Source organism: Salarias fasciatus, chromosome 14 (genome assembly GCF_902148845.1).
Source record: "Salarias fasciatus chromosome 14, fSalaFa1.1, whole genome shotgun sequence".
Taxonomy (NCBI): domain Eukaryota; kingdom Metazoa; phylum Chordata; class Actinopteri; order Blenniiformes; family Blenniidae; genus Salarias; species Salarias fasciatus.
Genome location: NC_043758.1, coordinates 27,372,506 through 27,389,674, shown reverse-complemented (window position 1 = coordinate 27,389,674; position 17,169 = coordinate 27,372,506). Strand labels below are relative to the sequence as shown.

General features: G+C 41.2%; 1 protein-coding gene across 6 annotated transcripts in view; it reads left to right on the top strand.

Moving 5' to 3' along the window:
- Positions 1–17,169, top strand: part of clcn2c (chloride channel 2c) — a 176,704-nt gene that overhangs the window by 71,106 nt on the left and 88,429 nt on the right. For 4 of the 6 annotated variants that reach the window (XM_030109095.1, XM_030109096.1, XM_030109092.1 and 1 more), the window contains 6 exons: positions 8,404–8,535; positions 9,831–9,959; positions 11,232–11,365; positions 13,080–13,157; positions 15,859–15,882; positions 16,871–16,894. In XM_030109095.1, coding sequence (XP_029964955.1) covers positions 8,404–8,535; positions 9,831–9,959; positions 11,232–11,365; positions 13,080–13,157; positions 15,859–15,882; positions 16,871–16,894 — 521 coding nt within the window. The remainder of the gene's footprint in view (positions 1–8,403; positions 8,536–9,830; positions 9,960–11,231; positions 11,366–13,079; positions 13,158–15,858; positions 15,883–16,870; positions 16,895–17,169) is intronic. The other 2 variants (XM_030109097.1, XM_030109094.1) reach the window with 1 other exon arrangement.

Genomic DNA, 17,169 nt, shown 5'->3' with positions numbered 1-17,169 from the left:
GAGACGCTTTGCCCGCTCGCCTGGGACTGACGCCGATGCTGTTGCAGAACATTTACATAAACATCGCCTCTTTTTACATCTCATTAGCATAGAGAACACATCAACATGAAGAAGCGAGTGGAGGAGGGATGGATAGATAGATTAATGAATGGTGAAAGAAGTGGGAAGGGAGTGGAGAGCAGCAAAAAAGATGCTACACTGGGCTCCCTGACAGAATGAAGATGGTCGTATTAAGTACCAGAGGAAACATTTACAGATGCATTGTTGGTTTTTATTTCTCTAACAATGTTTCTTTTGTGTCTTGAGGGGCCAATTTGTCCCGTTAGTCTTTGCTCTTTTCTCTTTGCACTTAGCTTCCTTCTTCCCTGCGCTACCTTTTATTTTCCCTGATTTTGCCGCAGCACAATCAGCTCATTTCCAAAACCAGTTAATTTCATTGGTTTCGTGGAGATCGGTTGATTTACTTGCGGCAAAGTGAATCCTCTGGGAGCTTTGAGGAAATTAAGAGCCTGAGAGACCAAAACAGAGGAAACTATCCTCATTATCTGTCCATTTATGAGCCTCTGCAACCAAAATAGGAACTTCATCGAAGGGTCCATGTTTTGCAGAAGCAAAAGCTGTCGGAGAAAAGCTTCAAGACCTGTGGAGGAATGAACTTGATATAACCCTGAATGGTCTTCGAGCATCAGGCCTAGCAAAATATTCTCATAGCTCTAATGTATTTTAACTTTACGCTGTCTAGCTCCTCAAAGCTTTCAGATGCCCACCAGTGATAAGTACTACTGAAAGCTGTAGCCACATTGCCTTAAGGCTCCTACACACTATTCAGCTGTCCCAGACAAAAGCAGGTTGTCACGGTGTTGTAACTAAAGACAACCTGTGATGATATTCTGACCGTGTCAGACAATTGGGGTGACCGAGAGTGCCGCTACGACCTACAAACTAACCAATTGAAATGCAGTATGAATCAACGTACTGATATGTGTGAAGCTGACACTAAATGGCTATAACTAAAGATGCTTCAGGGCTACAATTTGGACTCTTTCCAAAAAACAGTCCGGTCTATATTCTCCTTTTTTCTGAGGGATTTTTCTTCAAACACACAAATGCTACAACATTCAAAATATAATTTTGACAACCTCAAATAATATTGTGCTAAATGATACTGTATGTATTTTAACTACACAACAGTGTAAAAATGGGCAGTTAAAGGATATTGGAGGTGAACACTTCATAAACTCCAGCTATGTAAAATTGTATGTAGAGCTAATGCAAAAGGACTGAATGATACTGCTCATCAACTTAAAAATCAAAAACAGCCTTTAAAAAAAAAACTTGCTGACTGGTAGTCAGAGCAAGTTGATGTCAAGTCGGCCTCTGACAAAGGTTTTCATCATGTTAAAGGGAAGTTTTCCTCTCTGTGATCACCAAGTGAATGCTCAGCTGGACAATCCATGAGACTCTGTCTTTAGGGTGCAGTCCTGACTTTACTTTGTAAAGTACCCTTCAGTGACTTGTGGTTTGGTATAGTATGAATAAAACTGAATTCAAAAGGGCTTTGCAGAAGTCAACAATTTCAGAGTCAGATGTTTGTGTAAAAGAGCAACCTGTGCCAGGGCTGACTCAAATTTCAAACGGGCACAGCATGAAATCACTTTCATGTTCTTGTCTGTTTGAGTGCCACTGTCATTACTGTTTCGTTACATCGACTAAAGACTGCTCTGTGGAGACCTGGCAGAAAAATCCTCCGGCTCTTTCCCATATTTCAAACCACTTGCCATGGCAACCGGTAATAAGGGCTGATTTCACTTTGCAGATGTGATATTACGTCTCCACTCTGCCCTTTTAGCGGCGCTCCTCATACCCTCACAGTGGATGCGACAGCCTGCTGATGTAAGGGTGAGACAGAGGACTTCTAGAACTGTTTGCAAAAATCTTGAGTAACTGCTAAAAACTAGTGAAATATTAATGGAGTGACTTTTCTGCATCCCGATCCATGACAACAATATAGGCAAACAGTGCTGACTGACAATGGTGTTCAAGCTCTGTTCCATTGTGATTTGGCTATACGGTGACAACAGCAGCACTGGGAGTCTCTGAAAACGAGAATATTTCAAAATTGCTTCGAAAGTCAAACATTTCGAATCATACTGCTTTCTATTTCTGCTTAAACAATGAAAATTATTCTTTTCTGTTCAGCAAAATGATGCGCATGCACACTTTTTAACAGTTATTTTCCCTCAAAGTGGACATTAACTACACCATCATCTGCATACGTGGAGATTCATTTCTTACATACAGCTTGTTTCTTAAGTAAATGTAAGATAAACGAGTCTCACGTCACTGCTTTCTATTTGTATTCAAATTTCACGCCACACCCCAACTTCTCTCAACAATAGCGTCATGAATCTGATCTAAAATTTGCATCATTACCCCTTCAAGGGTGCTTTGTCACTCGTTCCCTCACTACTGTACACACAGGAAGGGGTCTCTATCTCTCAGAGTTGCTTATGAGTTGAAGAAAAAGAGCTGAATGGTCAGATTTGTCTATCTTATGTTAATTCTAATCTAATTAAGCCTCTGGTCTTAAACACAGCCAGGCATTTCTAATTGAATCTCTCCCTTATGCATGAAGCTACATAATGAATGTGGGGGCACACCCACCCAAAATGAGCACAGGCCTTATTGGCATGGCTGTGCAAAATCAAGGCTTTAATGGTAGGTGGTTCTTACCCTTTACACCCATATATATAGCTGTCACCTTGCATAACAAATGAGGTGGTGATCTGAATAATTTAATTTTATGCGGAAGCGATGGCTGTGAATCTGCACCCGCAGTGATTTTCATTTATTGTGTGTGTGTGTGTGTGTGTATGTGTGTGCTCACGCTGACTACTTCCAGCCCTCATTTTAAGCACAATCACAAGTTAAGCCAGTCTGGGTTTTTTTTTTTTTTTTTTTTTGACAATGCTGTTTTGTTAAATGTTACATAATTGTTAAATATGTAAGCACATCCACACATTGGTTCCAGCTGAGATGAAAGATGTTATTTGATTATTGATACTTTCATGTGTGTGAACTGCGCTGCGAGAAGTTCTTCCTTCTGGTTAGTCTGCAGGTGTGTCATTCTCACCAGTCATAGCAAATGTCGGGAGTCAATATGATTAACCTTTTTAACTGAATAAGTCTATGTAGTACAGTTTTCATGTGGTATCGTTTGCCAAAATAGCTACATTTAGCTGCTGTCAGTTACCTATTGCAGTAGTCACGCTGGAGTAATTGGAAATATAAGACACCATCATGGACCACCACCTAAAATTATGCATTTTAAATCAAATCATAAAGAAAAATCCCCAAAATATGCATAAGCTATCAAAACGGAAAGCCCTTACTTTTTGTGAAAGTGAATGTGTTTGACTCCCTTTTGCCAGTAGATGGTGAACTTTAAATTAAACTACTGAAAGTTCTTTCAGAGAAGAAAAGATCCAAGAGAATGTGAAATCATATAATTAACATGCAACCCATGGCTCAGTTGGAAAATGCCAGTGAATTTTGTGATCTTCATTGTGAAGATGGCGTATCTTCAGTGGCTCTGAGCACCATTGTTGTGTAAAGGTGTCTAACTATGAATGCACAGTTCTGTCACAGATGGTTTACTCACTGATAAGTAGTAAAGTTTAGGTTACTAGATCTTATCGCATTAAAGAATTTATTTATTTATTTATTTATTTGGGTCTTTGGCTCATTCATTGGTGTTTGCATTATTTTAGAACTTCATGTGGTCTGTATGGTAACGTAGAGTCATATGGTAACATTTGAATTCAAATATTTCTTCACTGTGTGAACCGTTTTCAGAACGATTCCGTTTAAAAATATTACTACAGTTCAAAGGCAAGTATAGCTGCAAATCCCTAACTTTGACAGTACCTTTCACAAATAATCGTACCTTGCGTTTTGATTCCCCTAAAAAAGAAAATAAATAAATAAATAAATCAATGAATATATGTTATAACTTGTAAATATTGTCTTCAGTCCTGAAATTGTATCTGTAATGTATTAACTTAAGCTAATAACCACATGCACACGCATACACCGTCTTAATGCCCGGCTGAGGAAGTGGATGCCCATGTCTCCAAGGCAACCTCAATAGTCTCAGCAGGTATGGGGCATTACGTCTCTCACCATGGAGAGAGAGGAGAGAGAGAGAAAGCAAGAACAAAAAAGAAAAGAGTGAGGGAGTTGAAGGTGCTCGGAAGTAAGAGTGGACGGCGGCAGATAAGCCTGCGAGGGAGAGGAGGAGATGAGAGGCAGAGGTTGGATGTGATTAGGAGGAAGGGGGGTGAGTCAGAGGCAATGAGAGCGATTGGGAGCTAGCATGCTGCGTATTGCATGCCATGAGGAATGAAGTCAGCAACCAGTCTGCAGGATTTGTGTGCCCTGCAGAAGAAAAAAAAAAAAAAAGCTATCAGGCAATACCAGCACGACAGCGCTAACCGAGTTACACCTCCAAAACGGACAGGATACGCCCACTGCGGCACACACGCGCACGCTCTGTGTGTTTAGGACTGCAGAGAAATCACATCTGCATGCACACAAAGACATTGTGGGCTTTTTCCATTGGATTAATACATTTCCTAGCTCCTTAACCCACTCGTAAACATTAGAATATTTTTCTTGTATAATTTCAACCTTCTTGTAAATCTCATCTTCATTCTGGAAAACATGTAGACGGGCATGGTGCCCTGCACATTGGACCCCACAAGTTAGGTAGAACCCTGCAAGTGTGGTAGGCTCCCAGTTGTCAAGAACTGAAAGAATACACATGCAAATTTACATTTATGAGTGCCTGAATGACAGAAGGTGTCCCAAGAATACAGACAATTTCTGGGTGAGATCACACATACACACACCTAAATATACACATGTACAAAGGCTGCGTCTTAGAATTGTCACATAGCTGTCTGTAGAGTGATGGGAAGGCGAAAGGACATTGTGTGTGCATGTGTGTGTATACGCACATTTGTCACAGCTTTTTTGCTGGCACGTTTGTGTTAGACAACTCCCCCGAAGGTGTTGATTAGAGGAACGGGTGTGGCTCTTTGGTGCCTCGTCTTCGTGCGTTTATTCCTTTTTCTGCTGTCGTCACAGCACCTCTCGTTTACCTCCTTGAACCCTCTCTTATTGCTTTTTAAGTTTCTTTGAGGTTGTCATTGCAATAGATGCTGGCCATGCTTGTTTTTATTGTCTAAAAATACTTGAAACATGTAGAGCAATATACTTTGGCTGAATGAGCTTTAACATGGAGAACCTGACGTCTTCTTTTACGTGTATGAATTCAAGCTCTTTTTGTTTTGAAAAAACACAACTTAGACTCACTATGTCAGGGAAACAGACCTTCAGTACAGCAGTGAATCAGCGGAGGTGATTACACAATAATTTCTACTGAGGAAAAAGCTCTATGCTCTGGTGTAGTGAATAAGCGAGCAAACTTCTTTTTTTGAGGAAGTCAAGGCATCTTTAGGTGTTCATTTTAATTGTTTGCAGCTGAATTTTTGCACCACATAATGTCCGGTATAATGAGTTTCTGTAGTGTGCCAGAGCGTAATTGTGCTTCAAAAAAAAAAAAAAAAAAAACCTTTCATCAAGTTTTAACCAAGAGAGGCAAAAAAACAGTATGAAAGATGTTCATGAAACACAGTCGCATGAAAGTCAGCCACGGGGCTGTAAAAAGTACTTAGTGTTACGAAAACATTCGTTCCACATGCAGCAGATTAAAGGGGAAGCAGGGAGATGGAAACAAATTGAGTGTGTGAGTGTCATCAGTGTGAGGGGAACCCTGCTGCTCCCAAGTGTCATTTCTTTCCCCCACAGAGAGAAGGGAAATGAGGGCAGGCCTGGGAGAAGAAGAAGAAATGTTGTGTGAACACGGGGCATTGTGAATGCTGGTGCGTGCGTGTGCGTGTGTGTATACATCCAAATGAGCCACTATTAGATCCCTGTTTTGTTCCAGATATTAGTTATTATCAGTAACTGTACATGCATGTGTTGTGCAGCATATTAGAGTTCCTTCTTACTTCTGGGTGAGTATAACGGCCCTGTTTATCTCAGAAATCAACTTGTGCGTTATGTGTTTCGCTTTGTAGCGCCTCCATTCGCTATGACAGCTGCGCTGTGCATTTAATCCTCATCGATCAGCGGGTGCTGTTTTGTCTTCACCGTCTTGTTGATAGTTCTGTCACAATCTGTCACTTTCTCTTATGCCTTTGTGTTTTCGCCATAACCTCTGCTGCACACACTCGCCACTGGTCAGAGTAACCAACACGGTTTTTCTACGAGCTCATGTAACGTCGCCAGCATTGAACATCTGTTTTGCAGTTGGCTCAGTTTCCATCCGAGCCATAGTAGGAAGTGTCTGTTAGAACAGATTCATACTGGAGACTTCTCTAAGTTTCGTGTTGGATTCAGTTCCAGCCACAAAAAAAAATCAAGACCCTAATCCAGAATTAAATCTTTAAATCTTATGAGCTTCTCAGTCACAAACTCTTACACTCAACTTTCTGCTGATATTACATGAAATGAAAAATTGAAAGTCTCAGGTTATAGAGTGCACATATCGAAAACAAATCGTAAAGAAGTTGAATGTTTCAGCAAACACTATTATTTGCATTCAATTAATTTCTCATTCATTACTTGGTTTTATTTTTTCTTAAGTTATAGAGATTTTGATGCATTGTCATAGCATACAGTAGAAACCTCAAGTTTATTAAATGAAAATGGTTTGCAGTCTGGTTTAATTCCATTGAAACAAATTTCATAGGGTCCCTGTTTTACCATAATTTCCAAGATCTTGGAAAGCAAACCTTAAGTCACTGATAAGATGTGATTCAAAACATTTGAAAGAATACAATATAATAAAACAGTAATCAATATCAAACATCGAGATTCAGCTGCATTTAATATGATTGGTCAGTGTTGTGTGTTGCAGCTTAACTCTACTCTTAATGTACAACACTGAAAATGATACAAGAGCCAGTAATGAAATATGATGCCATATGTTATGATCCACCATAATACAATGCAGAACAATATCTGATGTACTATATGATGAATGGATGGATAGTATATGATACATGCTTTATTATACGATTACAGTTTGACACAGTACGATCCAACCATATGACACATGACGCGAAACAGAAAGACGTTATGCAGTTGGGTACATGAACTTTTATAAGATTAGAGTACATCGTGATATACAACAAGATAAGAAACATGATACAATGTGACACAGCAACAGTGTACAATATGATATGATGATGCTACGACACAATGCAATATGATCGAATGAGAAACGACACAATATCTGAAATCATACTTGTTGGATGGAGCGTGAGATTGACAGGCGGATCGGTGCAGCGGCTGCAGTGATGCGGTCGTTGTATCGGTCCGTCGTGGTGAAGAAGGAGCTGAGCCGAAAGGCGAAGCTCTCGATTTACCGGTCAATCTACGTTCCCACCCCTCACCTATGGTCATGAGCTTTGGGGTCATGACCGAAAGGACAAGATCCCGGATACAAGCGGCCGAAATGAGCTTCCTCCGTAGGGTGGCTGGGCGCTCCCTTAGAGATAGGGTGAGGAGCTCAGTCACCAGGGAGGAGCTCGGAGTAGAGCCGCTACTCCTCCACATCGAGAGGAACCAGCTGAGGTGGCTCGGACATCTGTTTAGGATGCCTCCTGGACGCCTCCCTAGGGAGGTGTGTCCGGGCCTGTCCCACTGGAGGAGACCCCGGGGAAGACCCAGGACACGCTGGAGAGACTATGTCTCTCGGCTGGCCTGGGAACGCCTCGGGATCCTCCCAGAGGAGCTGGAGGAAGTGTCTGGGGACAGGGAAGTCTGGGCATCCCTGCTGAGACTGCTGCCCCCGCGACCCGGCCCCGGATAAGCGGTTAGAAATGATGGATGGATGGATACTTGTTTACAATACAGTACAATACAACATCACAAAACACTAAACACCTTTATGTGATACAACATATTATTAACATGAAAAAATGTTAAACAATGCAATTTAAGAATTTTTCATGATTTTAACTGTTAACTGCATGGAGTATAATCTCCTACCTTGAAACATTTAACACAAAAGATATATTTAAGTATGTTGTAGAAAATGTGGATTTTTAAGTCTAGAAGCATGTTGAAATGTTGGGGGTTGAGCAGATTACAAAGCAGACACTGCTGACACAGCTCAGTATTTCTAAGGCTTTCGGATGGAAACACAGCTATACCTACAGGCCAATGTGGAGACAATGCTGTTTGCATTTTCCACTCATCAGTGCCGGGCACTGCGCTCTGTAGCTTCCGCAGTCTCTGACGTGTGGTGTTGTCCTCCTGCCTTCCCTGTAGTCTGCACGGTCCGCTGCCAGAAGTTCCTGATCTCGCGGGTCGGGGAGGACTGGATCTTCCTCATCCTGCTGGGACTCGTCATGGCCCTGGTCAGCTGGGTGGTGGACTTCTGTATCGCCATCTGTCTACAAGGTGAGGGGGGAACGAGGGATGGAGGGATTGCACCTGCAGGCCGGGTACTGTTGAGTAATAATCAGAGGTACTTATGAAACTGTAAAAATTAGAAATAGCAAAGAAAGATAATAGAAAATAGAGAGCATAGATCCAAGGAAACTGGCCTTTGCACACACAGAAAGAGAAAAGTGGATGTAGTGAGAGTTTCTGGTGGGTACTTAAACTGTTACTAAGCTTTATCAAGATACCTGCATAGCACTGCAATTAACAGGGATATATTTGATTGATCTGGCCCAACAGGAGCAAGTTAATAGAGGGAGATTGTAATACAGATTGAGCCCCGGGGACAGTGGTTAGAAATTCACTTCAGAGATAGAATGTATTGCTTGTGATTATGGAGAAAGGTAGAAATGGGAAAGCAGACAGAGGAGATTTTCAGACTATCTCACTCTTAAGCCTGTGTGGATGATTTGTAGTGCTGCTTTGGCCAATAATTACCAAAACTCAACAGATTTGAATGTTACTTGTAATTTCAAAGAGTGAAGGAGCTGTTATGGACAGACCAGCATATGATTACACATGAAGAGGGACAACATTAATAACTGTTCAAGCCAAAACACATCAAATTACAACAATATTATATTTGAAAATGTATGAAATATGGCCACAGATATTAAACTGATGAAAGCAGAGCTCAAGTAAATCCAATCGACCAGTTGTGCAATAAAAATTCAGTTTTACACATCTCTACATCTGACATTGTCTCAGACGCAGCCGTTTCTATTAAACATTGAAAGATGATAGCTGGTGTGACAGTGACAGATTAAAATCAAAGTAATTTCCCTGGTAATTACTGTGATATACAATTCTCAAAAGTTTTTCTGCACAGTGCATCCATGCTGTCCACTGAGTTAGATACCAGCTGACTTGGTAGATAATATTTTAGGCCAGAAAATGTGTGTAAAAAGCTTTTGTCATGGTGGATGAGGCCAAGACGAGAGAAGAAATCTGGTTAAATCAGAAGCTCTGATGTATCCCGGAGACTCTGAATGCCCAGTCAGGTCGGTCACTCAGGGACTACAGATGAAAATCAGCCCATGGCTAACTCTGATGTATTTACACTACTGTAAAAAGAAGTGTTGATTTTATGCGTTGCCTATGATAAATAAAAAATAAGAACTGTTTGTACCCATGACAGTTAACTGGACAATGAATGCAAACTCACCACTTTGATTGATTGTTACTAAGGCTGACTTTAACCAATGAATATAAGAAATGTCATATGGTGTACCCACGTTTATTTTTGTCCACAGCACAGAAGTGGATGTACGGCGGTCTGGACAGTAACGTGTTCCTGCAGTATCTGGCCTGGGTCACCTACCCCGTGGTCCTCATCACCTTCTCGGCCGGCTTCACCCAGATCCTCGCCCCACAGGCTGTTGGTACGAAAAACACAAAACACACACAACTTTTCTTAAACACTGCTATGCACAGGCACACTACGGACATGGTAAGCAGTTGTTCTCCGGATGTTGTGAGTAGGCACTAACGTTTACCTTCAGAGAGTCATGACTCCCAGGTAATGCTCTCGTGGGACTTGTTTGGACTTGTGAGCAGATACACTGTCCGTGCAGATGAACATAGTTTTCAAAATGTTGTTCTTTTCTGACATAAAAATACAAAAAGAATGCGTCTTCACTTGGAATATTTTTGTGCTGATGGAGCTTTAGCCAGGCTTACTGTAGAGAGGCATAACTTTTGTTCCTTTGAGGTGCATGATTCCACCTTCAGGGTGTGTGGATTGATGGCAGTGTTCTGAGGGGTAGTCCTGACTCTCACTGACAGAGGGCAAGGAGAGCGATGTGAGCACGCTTCAGACAATTCCCCACATTTGGCTGTTAAAACATAGACAAGCTTATGCACATAACATCAGCAGTGAATAACACAGTAGCACAAGGAGTCAAGGAATACATGCAGATTAATTTGTGCATTTTAATTGCATTTAGTGCAATTTAAATGACTACTGAACAAAGCATTCGTAAACTCTGTGGTTCAATTTGATGGCTAAGTTCTCAAGAAAACCCAACTTGGCGAAGGAAAAATCTGGTAACGTCTGAGAATAATACTTACATGAGTCATTCATGAAATTATAACCAACCTAAAAATGGCCTTTTCTCCTCTGGTAAGAGGAGTCCAAGATGAAAAATAGTGTCCTGCTCAAACCCTGTCAGTATTCATAGGATTTCTTTAACCTTTCAGGTCTGAAGCCAAAGTTTTACCATTTTGTCTCCCTGGTTTCTCCTGTGTGAGCAATAGATTTCACCTATACAGTGATTTTTACTGTCCAGTAGTCCAGAGAGTAATTGTGTGTTACTTAAATCCATTTTTAGCTTTCAGCCATCCGTTGATAACAATTTGGAATTCAGTGATTTGCTAAAGAGTTCTTGGACAGTGGGGCATTTGATAAGTCAAGGATTGAACCAGCAACCATATGATTAAAAGAAAACTCGGTGTAGCCTAAAGGTTTATCAACTCAGCCAAAGCCACCTTAATAAACAGGTGCAAATTTCTGCTCTGCATCACCCTTTTCTTGTTTCATTATTTTTGCAGCCACAGGGTTAACATTGATCGGAAACGAGCAAGTAGTGTCTAGCTGTTAAAGAGTCTGATTTGAAACATTTATAATGTTCTGGCTGTTATCCCCCTCCCCACAGGTTCAGGCATCCCAGAGATGAAGACCATTCTACGAGGAGTGGTGCTGAAGGAGTACCTGACCTTCAAAACCTTTGTGGCCAAAGTCATCGGCCTCACCTGTGCTCTGGGCAGTGGCATGCCTCTCGGCAAGGAGGTAATGCCTCACTTCCACCCCGCTTATACTACTACTCCTATTACTAATGCCTCTATTGGTACATCTACCACCACTACTATTACTAATGCTGCTATTACCCAAAGTAGTGAGATGCCAGTGAATCAGCATATTAATACAGTATTTAAAAGACTGAAATAAAATGCAACTTAAGTATTAAGGAAATATCAATGTAACATTTGTTTTCACTCATGACCAGCATACTCAACAATTTTGCAAGTAAAAGCGCACCGTTTTTAGTTGGATCACTATAGAACTGCCAAGTCCTAAATATGGAGTGGGAGTCATGACACTCTGGAGGCTGCCTCTGCTGTGATTGTCTATCTACTCTCGCATATCATCAAGAATTATTTACTATGGCCATGTTGCGCTTGCGCAGTAGCAGCATTTCAGGAAAGTTTTTTTTCCCTCAGGGTCAGAGCTGGTTCAATAAGTTTCACCTTGAGAGCGGTTTTCAAAGAGTTGCCTTTTCAATGGCTCCAAGCACCATTGTCACAATCAAAGTTCCATGTTTTCACTTGAAAATGTTAAACAGGGCCTCAAATGTCCCCATGATTTCTGCAATATTCTTGTACATGAGTCATCTCTGGAAAAACACAAATCAGTCGTCCTGCCCAGCCACCGCCATTAGTTGCAAATAGAATTGTTATCTGTTGCATGTTTTGCTCTATAAAACACACTTGAAAGTTAAACTTGTGAATGTCTTTACACTGTCATGAGACCTACGTGGAAGTGCTGATTGAGTTTTGATCCAAGTGCTGCTGTGACTTTTTTTTTCTTAGGTTATTGTTGTTGTTTTTTTTTTCTTTTTTCTTTCCCCTAACTAGTCAGGTGTTGTTACAGCCCAGTAGGATAGAGGCCAGTCAGACTGATAATAGGCTCTAGTTGGGTTATTTAACCTTCCTAACAAGCCTCCTCTACCTTTGCTCAACACCAGCTTCCATTCAAATCATCAGCAGCAGTCAGAAAGACAACAGCTCTAGTGGAGAGTCAATATTCTGCTATATAAACCGACTGATACTCATTCTCATTCCTCTCCACTTACATCCCCTTATAGTATGAATCACAAATGATTGACAAATGCCGCACTTTGGGGTCAGTGTGCTTGGGTTCAAACCCAGAGCGGAGGAGTTGTGGAGAAAAGAAATATAAAACAAAAGAAAAACTAGGATTTTGCAGCGTTGGCTCCACAGCTTTTTCTAATCCCAGTGGGAGGGACTGGAGTGTTTTCCTGGTGGGCTCAGTGGATCCCAGGCGTCTTATGCAGATGTGTTTATATCTTGTGGTCTTGTTTATGGAGTGTTGCAGATGGACAATTCTTAGAGTTTCCCAGCAATAAAACAATTCAGGTAAGTACAGCATCCGCCTGAAGGCTGCCTTGCAGGAACATGTTTCCATCACACACACCTCGGGCCGTCCTGGTTGCCACACCAGTGCGGCACCAATGGATTGAGTGCAGGCCTGTCCTTCCCTTTAACTCTACATCAGTTTTTTTTTTTCCTCCCAATATTAATCCTGTTAGTTTCCGCTTGAAAAGGCATCTCTAGAATTTTAATACTCTTGCAGAGTTTGATGTATTTCTGGGTAGTTTCTTTCTGCTGTGATTGGCAACAAACAAGAGTCTGGGTGGCTTCTTCGCCTTGTAGTAATTTGCACCTGTCTTTCTTGTGTGTCTTCATTTCATCCCCGCTGTCAGGGTCCGTTTGTGCACATCGCCAGCTTGTGCGCCGCTCTCCTCAGCAAGTTCATGTCTCTGTTTGGAGGAATTTACGAGGTGAGTCATCTGTCGCCTCTTCTCGTTTCTCTCTCCTTTTTTTTTTAATTGGCTTCACTGCTGCACGGTCAATGTGTGAATGGAAACGGTTTGTGTTTTCGTCATTGTGACACATGCTTCATTTTCATCCAACTGTGTAATTGAGTTAAATCTATGCTGTTAGTTGCACAATGTCCCCTTTAAAAGGAAGCAGCCCAAATGAACACATTACTGTCAGATGTTCGATATTGACTCAAAGTTCAATATTGTCCATCTCCACTCAGCTTCGGTCAGTATCTGTACTTGCCTGAATCAGCATCGACAAATATTAACTCAGCTCTCACAAATTGATCAGTTTAATAAAAAAGTACAGGAAATGAAGTAAAACAAATTAACGGCAATCGTTTTTTATTTAAAGGCCAGTGGAAGTGGGCTGGAAGAGGTGGGGGGGGAGTGACATTTGTGGAGTTGTCGGAAAGTAAAGTGCTGCAGAGAAAGTGGAAGGCCTGAAAAATGAAGTGTAACGACAGCAGGTGAATCACCGGAAAACATGGAGGAAAAGGAACAAAACAAGGACGTGAAAACAGATGAGTGCAGGAAATGGCTTCAACTGGACACTTTTTTTTTTTTGTTAAAGAGGGCATCAGACCTCACAATAAGGCTTTCCAGCTATTTGTTCTCTGATTTGTTAAACCAGTGCAGATTTTTCTAAAATCTTATTTCACTTTCATCCTGTGTGAAGTCATCAATCTGTAATGACACATCATTACGAACAACTGTCGACAAAGATTGTTTTCATCTTCTAACTTTACCCCCTTTTGCTGTGATAAAGACAAATTTGAGAACAGCACGTCAGGATTCGAGTAGAGAAAAATTAAATGTTAAAGATGCATGTTGAGTCGATTAGGGGAAGCAAAAACATTTTTCTTTTTCATCATCCCCCTTCTTTCCGCTGCCCCGCTTCTCATCCGATGCGCCCGACGGGGAGCTGAAGGAAAGCAGGAAGAGTCTTGACTCTCATCTCTCTTTGTGATGAGACGTGAGCTCCTCTCCCAGGGGTGAAGTGGTGGGAAGACGGCAGGGTTTGAAGAGAGTACAGAGGGCAGTGGGACCGATTGAAGGGTCTCTACACTGCATCCACTGTATGGCCCTGAGGTGGCAGTATCAACGCACCATCCAAATGGAGATCTTTATGCAACAATCATATATACACCGAAATAAGCTTACATAACATGGTTTCGAGAATGGAGTGAAATGTTTGCAACACCTACACTTCATAGTAGTCATAAGCCTTTTGTTGTTGGAAAACCCCTTTATTGTCTGACAGAAATGCTACACAACCACATCTCCATTTTTAATTTGACATAGCATTAGCAGTGAAGACAAACACTGGTGGGACACTCACTAACACTAACATAGAAAAGCAGGAGCCTTCAAATAAAAGCAGTGAGGATTACTATTGCAACAGCACATCATCGAACTGACCTGTCTCACGACGGTGTAACCCAGCTCACGTTCCCCATGTTCCCTATTAGTGGGTGAACAATCCAACGCTTGGTGAATTCTGCTTCACAATGATAGGAATTCATAGTCTGTATTCAAACAGAAACTCAAGTTCAAGTGAGCTTTTGCCCCTCTGTTCTCCTCTGCTCCAGATGTTACAGAATGCATTACTCTGGTTTTCTTGGCAAAGTTTAGTTTTAATTAAACTTCACATTAGCAGTGCTTATATAAGAATCAAAATGACTTGTTTTAACCTAAATCCTAATTATGTAACATTTCAAGTAAAAATGCACCATTTTGTGCTTTTATTTCAGATAAATTTCCTGTTTCCACAGCAACCTTTTGAAAATCATTTTTTAGTTTACACAGAAATGGCAGAAATGCTGAAAACCATGTAGATAGCATCCCGGGCCACCAGTTGGCGCTGTTGCTTCTTTTTATGATGAAACCACATGCAGAGAAAACAGTACAAGAAAGCTTGAAAAGTGGTTTGGTTCCTCATGCCTGATTCGTGTAAAGATAAAATGGTTTGGGTTGTGTTGAAGGAAATCCCATGTGCAGGGAAACACCAGGCTTTGGTTTTTGCTCCACATGAAAACGGTAAATAGTTCCAGCCCATTTTGGCTTCATATCAAACCACTACAATTTCTGCAGCAATGCTCAGTTTACAACTACCATCAAATCTGTTCTGGCCCTCCACCTCCACCGTTTGTTCCTCTCATCTCACTCTTTAATGTGCCGGTTACATTTACAAACCACCTGACCATTCCTTTTTATTTTGTCCATCACTTTGTTTCCATGTAACCAGTTCACTGCTGCATGCCGGGCTCTATTTTATGGCATATTAATGCTGGGGAGTGTGGAAGTGTCCCCTCTGCAGCAGTATCTGGCCCTCTCCTGGAGTTTCAAGTACAGTATGCTAATGTAGCCTGTGGGCTGTGTGGGGAGAAATGGAAAAAAAAAAAATCCCCACAGTTCTTTGTTTCGAAAAGAGCAGATGAGCACTTTGCATGTACATGGAGCATGGCATTCTTTGGAGAGGGCTGACACCAGATCTGATATAATTGCCGAGCATATATATATTTTTTTTAAATCAGATCTCTGAATGTCGAGTGGATTGAGTATAAATGTTGTTGCGGGAGACTGCAGTGCGGAGAAGGAACGGTTGCTTTTTTCATCCTGTATTCCTTATTCTGTCTTACTCCCATGCTACCTGAAGGATCCCAGTCTTATAGGGTTTAAGGTAATTTAATTACACAATTCCCATCATGCTCCCCTGTAAAGGTCCTGTCTCCCACGCTGCAGACGCAGCACAATATCCAGTCTCAGAAACAGGTTTTAACCCTTCCTTCCTCTTTCAACCACTCATCTCGTACGGTAATGTGTTTCAGGTTACTTTTATTGTGTTAGGTTGTCGCTTTTATAAAAGTGGCTGCACACCCAGCAATTTAGTGTGTTTTCAGCAAAAAAAAAAAAAAAAAGGACAGTTTTGATGACATCTTTTTAAAGCTTGGTTTATTTTCCATATTTCAAACTATATATGAAGGCTCTGTGTTGTCATGAAGCACCTCTATCTGCATGGATGCTTTATAAATGCTGAAGTGGCAAATAAGCTCTACTACGTCATGGGGCACATTAAAAATCTCCCCATGTGATCTGCATAATGGTGGCATTAATGTGCATTTTATTGGAGAAGATGTTTCAAACACCACCCAGGGGCAGGGCAAAAAATTCGGATTGCAGTGCAATCCACAATGCTTTGCAGGGAGCTAGCTTGAAGCTCACCTCTAGTTTGCTGGTTTGTACGCGAACCCAAAATTTGCGGCATAACTGCCGCAAATTTGCAAACCGCAGATTTTCCGGTCATGTGACCGCAGACAGCTTCCAATCATTGTCCGACGGTGCCTGAAATACCAAAGCTCACACCTACAACTCTCAACAACCAGTTGAAAAGCTGAATTTACTGAAGGATCACATGATAACTTTCTTTGGTGAATTGACATCCAAAGTTGGTCTCTCATCGAAAGCCACCAATACATCCAGAAACTCAATTGTGCATTTGGTTAAATTAGCACCAGGAATAGCATCCATCTGTAGCAACTTCAGAAATACAAAAAATTGTTAGAATTGCACAGATTTGTACTTTTTGAAAGAATCTAAGAAGCAATACATTGTATGGTGTAAAGGAAGTTCACACTAACCTCTTTCTACCACTGCCATGCTGCCTGAAGGATGTCAGTCTCATTGGAGTGAAGGTAAGTAAGCTTCCAAAAAAAAAAAAAACAAGCTTCCCATTATGAAACACGATCTGTACGCGGGCTTTGCAGTCTCACTCCTCTCGTATCGTTTGTTTGTTACCATGTTACACCTGATGTGAGGCAGAATTAAAAGAAATCCAAAAGAGATTGTTTCATATTGGCTGCCCCATTTGAAAAATCCTTCAAGCATAGAGTTAATTTAATGTCTCTTGCTCGGGTATCATTTTAAATTTCAATCCCGTGTCATGTGTTTGTTTTTTATTTGTGTGCTG